This window comes from Macrotis lagotis, chromosome 7 (assembly GCF_037893015.1).
Source record: "Macrotis lagotis isolate mMagLag1 chromosome 7, bilby.v1.9.chrom.fasta, whole genome shotgun sequence".
Taxonomy (NCBI): domain Eukaryota; kingdom Metazoa; phylum Chordata; class Mammalia; order Peramelemorphia; family Peramelidae; genus Macrotis; species Macrotis lagotis.
Genome location: NC_133664.1, coordinates 86,991,577 through 87,002,558, shown reverse-complemented (window position 1 = coordinate 87,002,558; position 10,982 = coordinate 86,991,577). Strand labels below are relative to the sequence as shown.

The 10,982-nt window shown below is 42.2% G+C and overlaps 1 protein-coding gene across 4 annotated transcripts in view; it reads left to right on the top strand.

Moving 5' to 3' along the window:
* The first annotated feature begins 530 nt into the window (after positions 1-530).
* Positions 531-10,982, top strand: part of UBE3C (ubiquitin protein ligase E3C) — a 122,789-nt gene continuing 112,337 nt past the window's right edge. Inside the window, exon 1 of one of the 4 annotated variants that reach the window (XM_074193266.1) lies at positions 531-960. In XM_074193266.1, coding sequence (XP_074049367.1) covers positions 895-960 — 66 coding nt within the window. In that variant the 5' untranslated portion in view covers positions 531-894. Of the gene's footprint in view, positions 961-1,259; positions 1,473-10,982 lie in introns of those variants that run through there. The other 3 variants (XM_074193265.1, XM_074193264.1, XM_074193267.1) reach the window with 3 other exon arrangements.

The following is a 10,982-nucleotide window of genomic DNA, read 5'->3' as shown; positions in this document are numbered from 1 at the left end:
AAAATATTGTGGGGGTGGCTAGGTGGCACCGTGCTTTTAAGTGAACACAAAATATGTAATAATAATAATAATAATAATAATAATAATAATAATAATAATAATAATAATAATAATAATGTGCCAGGCGGCACCGTGCTTTTCAATGAACACAAGACATGTAATAACAATACTATGTAATATGTGATAATGTATCATTACATATAAAATCAACGAAATTGAAAGGCATACAAGTTTATGCATATTCACGGACACAATGTATAATGTGTAAAGAGGTGACCTCTGACCCAATGCTATATAGAAATGTATCAGGTTTCTCCGCACTCTGACTCTGGAGCCGCGTGCTGGCACGGCCGGGGCGGGGGAGGGGAGGGGCTGACCTCTGGCCCCCGGGCCGGCGCCGGGGGAGGCCCGCGGCCGCTTCCGCTCCCCGCGGGGGCGCGCACGCCGCGCCCGCGCGCCCGCTCCGGACGCGCGCCCGCCGGGTCGCCGCCTCCGGCCTGCGCGGTGCGCGGAGCGCCGTTGTCATCGATGGCGGGGGCGCGCTCGCCGGCCGGGCCGCGGGGCCGCGGACGGGAACCGCAGTCGGCGGCCATCTTCCTCCCCGAGCCGGCTGCTCCCTAGTGCGGGTCCGGGGGTCCCGCCGCCTCGGGTCTGCGCGCCCCGCGGCCTCGGCGGCGTCCGGTAGCGGTGGCGGCGGCGGCGGCGGCGGCGGGGGGCGAGGAGGGGGAGGCGGAGCCGCCCTCCGCCCGGGTCACCGTTAGCGCCCCGTAGCGCGCCCCCCGCCCCCCGCTTCCGGCGGGAGACCCCCGAGGGCGGAGAGCGGGGGGGAGCCCCGGGGGCCCGCCCGGGCCGGGGGTCTGCGCCGCCCGCTCCTAGATGGGCTGATCCGGAACCATGTTTAGCTTCGAAGGGGAGTTCAAAACCAGGCCCAAGGTGTCCCTCGGAGGAGCCAGCCGGAAGGTAGGCGCGGGAGCCGGGCCGGGCCCTTCTTCAGTCGTTAGCGGGCTGCAGCCCCCGGCCCGGCCGGCCTGCGAGCCCCCGGCCCCGGCCCGGGCCCGGGGGCGGCGCGAGAGTCGCCGGGGCCGCGGCGGGCCCAGCCGTGAAACGCCGGTTCGCGGGTGGCCCCCTGCCGCGCGCCCGCGGGAGCCAGGAGGCCCCGCGGACACGAGTGGCCACACCGGGCAGCCCGCTGGTGCCGCGCCGGACCGGGCCTTGCCGGCCGTCGTGAACCGGAGGAGGGGGTGACTCCCTTCGTGCCGGTACCTTTGCCAAGGAACCCCCCAAATTGGGTCATGAAGAGTCAGACACGACGGAATAGCAGCAGCCCCCTTCGGCTTACCGTTTCGAAGACATGGGAGATCCCATTTGTGTATGCCGGTATAATGTAAATACGTGTGCACGTGCAGATGTGGTCTTTTGGATATTTTCAACTGCCCCGTTTCTCCGGAAGCCCATTTTCTGTTTGGGGGCAGGTAGGTAGCAAGGTAGATTGAGCTTGGAGTCAGGAAGAGTCGGTCATGGTTCAGACACTCACTATGCCTCAAACCCCATATTCAGTCTGTTGCCAAAGTCAGGATCACTTAATTCATTCCTTTCTTGCCTGACACTGCCATCACACTTAGTGTAAGCCTTCATCATCTCGTTCTTTCTTTGCTGCAGTCGTCTCCCGATACATAGGCCTGCCTGCCTCTTGTCTCTCCTGCTCCGTCACATTCACCATTCACATACTAAAGTACTGTTCATAAAATAGGGGTTTGTTAGTTACTCCCCTATTCTTTAAAGTCTAGGGGCCTCCTATTATCTCCTAGAACAAACACAAAATGATCTGTTTGACTTCCAGAAGCTAGCTCCTGTCCATCTTTCTAGTGCTCACTCACTCTGGCCTCCTGACTTGGCTGTTTTTTGAAGACTTCTCTGACCTTTGGGCATTTTCCACTGCCATCCCACTACTGACCTCTGGCTTCCTTTAAGTTCCAAGTTTTTACTGGAAGCTTTTCCTGTTCCCTCTTAATTCTACTCCTTTTCTTTTGATTATTTCCTCTTTATCCTTGTAAGCTCCTCGAGAACAGGGATGGTTTTTATTCTCTTTGTTTTTTACTTTCTCATAAGTCCTTAATAAGGTGTTTATTGTATTACTAAACTGTGTGCCCTTGGCCAAATCTTTTAATCTGCTTTTCTCAGTTTCCTCTACTGTAAAGTGTAAATAGTAATAGCCCCTACCTCCAATGTTTATTGTGAGAAGTATGAGATAAGATTGTAAAATGCTTAGTAATCCAGACACTGTTATTCTTCAAGTGTATCACCATCCTTTCGGGAACACTGACACAGCCCTCATTTTGTCACATCTACCCATGTCTTATCACTTGCCAAGTTTTGTGGTTTCTAACTCTGTATCTCTCAAATTTGACCTTAGCTACCATCATAGTTCAGGCCTTTCCCATCTCTTCCACTTATCCTTCACAAAGCTACCCAGCTGATAATTGTTAACATGTTTGCCCTTGCCACAGTCTTTGCTCAACTCTAGTAGCTTCCTCCTCCACAGTCTGGACCAGCCTGCCTTTCCCATCTTTTTATATACCACTTTTATATTCTTCTTTACAAACCCTATATGCTTTCTTTGATGCTCTTTACATTATTAGGCTTCCACCTCCAAGGCAAGTCTTGATTGTACTTGATAGTTTCTTAAAAACCTTTGCTCATGTTATAACTAGGAGATGTTCCTGATTCTCCCAGTATGTCCTATGTTTATTTATTCAGGCATGTCTGCCTCAAGCCTGGGAACAAACTGTCCATGGGGGTTTTCTTGGCAAAGATACTGGAGTGGTTTGCCATTTCCTTCTCCAGTGTGATGAGGGCAGTGGTTGAGTGGTTTGCCCAGGGACTCAACAGCTGATAAATGTTTGAAGTCAAATTTGAACTCTGATCTTTCTGACTCCAGACCCAGTGTTTTATTTATTGTGCCACCTTACTGTCCCAGGATGTCCTGGAGATATCTCAAATTCAACATGTCCATCCAGAAGAATCTTTTCTCCCAAACCCTCCCCTTTTCCTAACTTGCCTTTCTGTGAGCAATTATTCAGGCTTGTAACTTCTGACATCCTCAACTCTACAGTTTTCACTCTCTTTTCCATACCATCATCTCCACTCTAGTTCTGGTGCTCATATAACCTCTACCTTGGTCTATTCAAGTGACTAATTGATCTCTACTTCTAACTTTTCTTCCAGTCCATCCTATACACCAGCTAAAATGAGATTCCTCAAACATAGGTCTAATCAGTCATGTCCCTCTTATATCAGTAAGCTCCCAATTGTTTTGGATGTATAATTTTTTTCCAATGACCTATAAAACCAATTTTTTAGGTTTTTGAGTTCCAAATTCTCTTCTTTCCCTTTCCTTGAGAATTCATGGAATTTGATCTAGATTATACATGTGCAGTCTCATACAAAATATTAGCCAAGTTGCAAAAGAAAACAGACCAAAACTACCCCCCCCCCCAGATAAAGGTTTTGTTGTTGTTAGGTTTTTGCAAGGCAAATGAAATGGAGTTAAGTGGCTTGCCCAAGGCCACACAGCTAGATAATTATTAAGTGTCTGAGGCCAGATTTGAACTCAGGTACCCCTGACTCCAGGATAGGTGCTCTATCTACTGTGCCACCTAGCCACCCCTAAAAAGAAAGTTTTTAAAAAAAATTTGATCTTCATTCAGACTTCAGTTCTAAATCCTTCAGAATTGTCTTGAATCATTTTAATGCTGTCAATAGCTAAATCATTCACAGTTGATCATTGAACAATAGTGCTGTGTTGCTGTGTCCAATGTTCTTTACTTTGCATCAGTTCATCTAAGTCTTCCCAGGGTTTTCTGAAACCTGTCATTTCCTATAGCACAATAGCATTCCATAACAATCATATACCATAGCTTCTTTAACCATTCCCCAACTGATAGGCAACACCTAAATTTTCAGTTCTTTTCCAACACTAAAAGATTTATAATTTTTTTTAAATATATAGATTTTTCCTTTTTTTCCCCTTTTTTTTAAATTCTCTTTGGGAAATCTTAGTAATGATACTGCTAATTTAGAGAATCTACCCCAAATGTTCATGTGGACTATTTGTACCCAACCTGTGGTAAAGCATCCTGATTTCTGATTAGTCTGATGATACAGTATCATTTTAGTCCTCCTTGAGACCAAAGGACAGCAATCTTGGCTGCATTGGTTTTGTTTATACAAAACCTCTTTAATGTAATCTAATCAAAATTTTCCATTTTAAATTTCATAGTGCTCTCTAGCTCTTGTTTGGTCCCAAATGTATCCCTAGAACTGATAGGTAAAATATTTCATGTTCCCTGATTTGCTTGTGATATCTCCTTTTGTCTAAATCACATGCCCAATCTGACCTTATCTTGGTATACAGTGTAAAATGTTTGTCATTACTTAGTTTATGCGAAACTGCTTTCCAGTTTTCTCAGCAATTTTTATCATATATTGAGTTCTTGTCCTCAAAATTTGGGTCTGTTAAATATTTAAATTTTTACATTTTAGCTTGCCTTTCCAAAGTTTTATTACAAATCCCTCTTCATACATTTTAGTGTCCTGTCAGGAACTAGGTCATATTGTGGCTGGAGCCCTGGCCTTGGATTCAGGAAGAAAGGGAGTTTGAATCCGTCTTAGACATTTGACTCTTAACTATGTGAACTTGGGCAAGTCATTTTACCCAGTCCATCAGGGCCATCTTCAGTTGTCCTGATTCATATCTAGCCACTGGACTGGTGACAGCACAGTACCTCCTTACTCAAATCCAATTCTTGTTCTTGTCACACATCACCTCCCTGATGTCATGGTTTTCTTCGAAAATGAAGGGCAAACATTAGTGTTCTGCCAAATTAATCTCCTTTTTTCAGTTAGATGACAATTCTCGGGCAGCTAGGTGGCACAGTGGATAGAGCACCGGCCCTGGAGTCAGGAGTACCTGGGTTCAAATCTGGTCGCAGACACTTAATAATTACCTAGCTGTGTGGCCTTGGGCAAGCCACTTAACCCCATTTGCCCTCCAAAAAAACCTTAAAAAAAAGATGACATTTCTCCCATCTTTTGGATGGGCTATCTTCTACCTGAAATGTGATTCCTCCCCTACTCTGCCTTGTAGAGAAGATCTTAACTTTTATCTTTGAATCCTTATTGATTTTTATCTTTGTAATCCCATTGTTTAACTGAGTTTTTGACATAGAGTAGTTGCTTAATAAATATTTGTTGAATGAATTATGAAAATAATTATTGAACAGACAACACTACTAGGTTTATTCTAGAAAGATTATTTCTGTCCATGTTAGAGAAAGGAAGAGAGAACTTTATCATTATTAATGGGTAGAAAGGATGAAGGCCTATATATTTTACTAGTGAGTGGTCATGGTAATAAAGTAGGGAATGGGTGTAAGATACATTGCTGAGGTGGGATTGAAAGTAATTAGTGAGGTTTGGGACTTAGTGTGGTGAATGAATAATCCTGTTAAAGGGAGCAATAGGTTTGAGGTAAATGTTCTCTAGGTAGTTGGAAACCTGCACCCAGAACCCCCAAAAAGAAGTTAGGTCTGGGAGAGAGAGAGTATGGGGATGTGTGTGGGTGTGTGTGGGTGTGTGTGGGGGGGTGTATTTGCATAGAACTGATAGTAGAACTCTTGGAAATGAAAGAGGATGACAGAACCACAAGAAAAGAATGGGGACTTAGTAAAGGAAATGGAATAGAGCTTATTAGGGAAGAATTGGGTGTCTGGGAAATTGAGGGAACAGAGTATTTTCATTCATGAATTAAGCAGAGTTAAAATCTGCCTAAAATACTGTTAGGATGGGGGTTTTAGACCTGTCTTGCCTTTGACTAAATCAGTAATAATATACTACCTAGCTGTGAAAACTTAATTACTACATCAAAAATAAAAGTTTAATAGAGAGAAATTTGGAAAATTTAATTGTAATTATGTAGATTTTTGCATACAAACACATTGGGTGCTTTTAATAATTATCTGGTAGAGAATATCTTTTGTCTTTTACAATTCAGTGTACCCTAAGTAACTGTAAATTGATACTCAAGTGTTCTCATCTGTAAAAATTAGTCAGCTGTATTAGGTGATTTTTTTTTAATGTTCCTTTTAGTTCTAAGATTCAAGTATGTTCAAATATGGCAAACTTTTATACTTTAATAGGATGCCATTTGTGGTAAGGATTAAAATGTGCTAGAGATTATAATGGTGGCTAATGTAAACATAGTGCCTTTCCTTTGTACCTCCTATTTGTAGCTCAATAGAGAAGTATTGAAAATAGCTTAGAATAGAATGGTAGAATTAGTTCTTATACTCTGGTCATTTAAATGGGAAGATGCAGGATGCTATGAGTAAATGTGGCTAAGTAGTTTAAAAGGTTTTTTTTTTTAGGTTTGTTTTTTTTTTTTTTTGCAGGGCAAATGGGGTTAAGTGGCTTGCCCAAGGTGGGTGAGACTGGATTTGAACTCAGGTACTCCTGACTCCAGGGCCTGTGCTTTATCCACTGCACACCACCTAGCCGCCCCTCCATTGCGCCACCTAGCTGCCCCCCTTTAAAGGGTTTTTAAAGTTGGAACAGGATTCTTGGAACTCCACAGTGTTAGCTAAATGTTTCTAGTTCAAACTTCTTTTTCTTTTATAGTTAAGCAAACTGCCAGTCTCAGACACTTAATAATTGCCTTAAATAAATAAAAAATTTAAAAAAGTGACACCCCCCCCCCCAATGTTTGAGTATCTTAATTCTTTTCAACTTGTTATTTTGTTGTTTGTCCTTCATTCTCAAAGAGGACCAGTGACATCAAAGGGTAATGTCTTGTTAGTGAATTGGATTTAAGTGAGGCAGAATTGTGGGTAGTCATCTCCCTCACCCCTCCTCCCGGGCATCTGAGTTCAGTGGACAGATATATGTCAGGAAGAGTGGAGATGACCCTGATGACCTGGGAGACCTTGACCTTTTTAAACTCACATCTTTCACAGGTTTCAGATTGTCTGAGGCAGCACCCTTTCTGTGAGGCAAAAGATGGCCTAGTTTGCCTATAGCCATACACACACACACACACACTCTCTCTCTCTCTCTCTCTCTCTCTCTCTCTCTCTCTCTCTCTCACATAGGGGAAGAACCTCAGGGTTTTTTTGACTGGAGCAGAAATAATTTCTGTTTACACTAGTAATCCAAACTATATTCAAGTGACTTGGACTGGGACACAATGCTGATCAAAGAGCTGCAGTGATTTGAGTTGTAGTTATTGTCAAGTAACTCCATTTGAATGGACTTCTATCAAAATCTTTTTTCAGAGCACTATTACAAGAAATTGTAAATGAAGCTACATGGACTGTGAATCCTAAAAACTGTAAACCTTAAAAATAATAGGACTAAAATAAAATACCAGAAAATGTAGGTTAGACATGAAGTTTTATTCTCTGGGAATTTGCCATTAATCTGGGGGCCATGAAAATTTATAAACTGCAAGAGGAGAGGAACAGAATATACATAACAAGAGTAGACAAAACCTTAAACTTCCTTCTATTATTTGACCATTCTGTCATTTGGGTATCAAAGAAAGTTATCCTTCTGCAATACTATCTTGGCTGAGGGAGGTAACATTTTTTAATGAGTTTTCAGTATAAGAAGGACAGAACAAGTACTCCTCTCCAAGTTTAAAGGAGGATACATTACATTCCTCCCAATAGCTAAGAAAATCAAACTTCAACCAGAAATAGAGTGTAAAAAATATAGTTATTGTTGTTATACTTTGACAGGACAAGAGAGTTAATTAACCCAGTTTAAAAAATATAGAATAAATAAGTATGCGGACAGAGTATATCTCCTGAATAGCATCTTTTTATTAACCCATGTTGCCCTGGTATTCTTTGCTTTTTTGAAAATGTTCTTGGAACTGCTGAACATCTAATCAGAACTGTATCTTTGCCATTAGACAAGATAACCCTTAACTCTCCTTCCATTTCATGTTCCCCCCTCCCCATAATTTTCCATTAGAAATCTCTGGGGGAAAATTATGTAAGCTGCTGTTAAAACCTATACCTGTTGGGGCGGCTAGGTGGCACAGTGGATAAAGCACCGGCCCTGGAGTTAGAAGTACCTGGGTTCAAATCCGGTTTCAGACACTTAATAATTACCTAGCTGTGTGGCCTTGGGCAAGCCACTTAACCCCATTTGCCTTGTAAAAAAAAACCCTATACCTGTCTCTTACAATCTTATAATTAGAAAATTCTTCATGATTTTAGATTGAAGGTGGAAAATGTAACTATAGTCAAGGAAAATGAATTCACTAGCTCCACTCAATTCATAGAAGATTTTGAAGGAATTATCTGGTATATAATGAAAATTTTTGAGCTGAGAAAATCTAGGTGGTGTTTTTGAAACATAGTTTGACTTTTGAGGACTGGAGGAATAGAGGAGAGACACTGGAAGCTGAGGCCATCTGACCTTTGAAGGTAGAAATTACTCGATTTGTGTAGCACTTTTTACATTGACTATTGTTTTTGTTTCTTTTGCCCCCAGCTCCCAAGGAAATCATTTGTGAAATTGGTAATTGTGGTTGAGAGGTTAACTTATTAATAAGTCAAGCATTTATTTATGTGTGCTAGGTCTTATGCTAAGCCCGGGTGATAGTTGATAGGTAAAAACAGCCTCTGCCTTAAAGGGATTGTTGTTCTTTTGTTCTCTCTAGCTATAGACACACATGTATATATGTACATACACAAAATAGATGGAAGGTAATCTGAAAGTTGAGACATTATGCACTGAGAATAGACTGGTCTACTTTGAATTGAGGCTTAAAGGAATCCAGGGAAACCGATACAGGGGTGAGAGGGAAGAGCATCTCTGGAATAGAGGAGAGCCAATGCAGAGTCACAGAGTTCAGAGATAAAATAAATATCCTGTCTAATGAGCAGTAAATAGGTCAATGTAGCTAAATAGTAGAGTATGCACTAGGGAGTAAAATGTAAGAAGACTGAAAAGCTAAGAAGGGCCTTGGCTATAAAGAGCTTTAAAGGCAGAGAAGGGTTTATTACTCAAAGTAATCATGTGGGGAGAGTAAAGTGGAAGAAGACTGAAAAGGTAGGAGAGTGCCAGGTTATGAAGGGCTTTGAACACCAAACAGTATTCTATATTTGATCTAGGAGGTAATAGTTATTTTTTTTTGAATAGGGAAATTATTGTTTTAGGAAGACCTTTGCTTGAGGAAGGTCTTTTGACTACTGAGTAAAGGGGTGGATTGGAGTAGGAAAAGAGACTATTTTGATTAGAGAGTGACAGATCAGCAAGCTATTGAAAAAAAGTCCAGGCAGGAGGTGATAAAGACCCTCTTGGTGTGGTAGTAGTATCAGGTAAAGAAGACAGATCTTGCCACAGATTGGATGTTTTCAGTAAAAGAGTATGAATTGAGAACACCTTAGGTTCCCAGCTTGGAAGGATAGAACCTTAACAATAAAAGAGAAGTTATGAAAAAAAGGAAGAACTTAGAGTGGGGTGGATGGGAGATAATATGGGTGAAGATAATGAGTTCAGTTTTAGAATTTAAGATGTGTAGATATCTAGTTCAAGATGTGCAATAAGCAGTTGGAGAAATGAGACTGAAGCTCAAACAGAGGTTAGGTCTGGATATTTAGATTTGAGAATCATCACCATAGAGATGATAATTGAATCCATGGGAGTTGATAAGATCACCAAGTTAAATGAATTTTGTGCTTCATTTCTGAACAAGACCATGAATAGGGGAGGTGATGCCATGACAAGAATGTGAATTGTATTTTAGTGGGGGGGGGGGGTGCTATGCTAGTTCACCAGTCTCATTTTCTCCTCTGAGTGGCCAGATATGAATCAGGATAACTGGAGATGGCCCTGGATGTGAGGCAAGGTCACACAGCTAGTAAATGTCAGGTGTCTGAGATTGGATTCAAAATCCCCTCCTCTTGACTTCAAGGTCAGTGCTCTAGGGCCCAGGACAGCCCTATGGGACATCCCTGCTCTTTGAGGATTTAATTTGGATTAAGTCTCCAGCAAAAGGAGACTGGGAAACTTTGGTCATATAGATTGGAGAGTCAGGAAAGAGGAATGTCCAGAAAAACCTTAAGAGAAGACAGTATGTTCGTTGTTTCACCATTTCCTAACTTTAGACTCCATAGGCTCTGCCTACTTTTGGAGGGAATGTCTGGGTTGATCCTGCAGTTGTCTTCTTGGGGTTGTTGTGTTATTTTATTTTCTAAAATCTCAGGAAGAGTTTAGCTTGGGGAACCTGGAAATTTTCAGTCCTTCTTAATTGCTCTGATTTGTAGGACAAAGTCTCAGAGAGCAGTATTCCTAACTTGGGTTCTTATCTGAGAAGTAGATTTGTCCTAGTCTAAACCACTGTCAGTTAACTTTAGAGCACTGCTAATTCAAAGAGATAGACTGTAGGCTTCCTTTTGGTTTGAGTTTCCTGTCCTTGTTAATTCCTCTTATAGATTTTATTTTTATTTATTTATTTAGTTTTTTTTGAAAGGCAGTGGGGTTGAGTGGCTTGCCCAAGGCCACACAGCTAGGTAATTATTAAGTGTCTGAGGCTGAATTTGAACTCAGGTACTCCTGCCTACAAAGCCAGTGCTCTGTCCACTGCTCCACCTAGCAGCCCCCCTCTTATAGATTTTAGATTTGACTAGAGGAAGGAAATAAGACTTTGGGCCTTATTCTTCTCCTGGAATCTTAGCCACAAAACTGCTGTTTATTAATGAACTTGCTCCTGAGTCTACATCTCAGGACTTCTCATCTTGGAATATTAATTACCCCTAGTTGCAAATCGCCATTAGTCTGCCCTCAGTTTGTGACATGGAGCTGGGTGGTGAGCAGCAGAACTGCCAGATGGCATCTGTTTCTGTTTAGTGCACAAGTTTAAGCCTCTCTATGCTACATCTGGACTCTCCTCTTACTCCTGTTAACATAGCCTT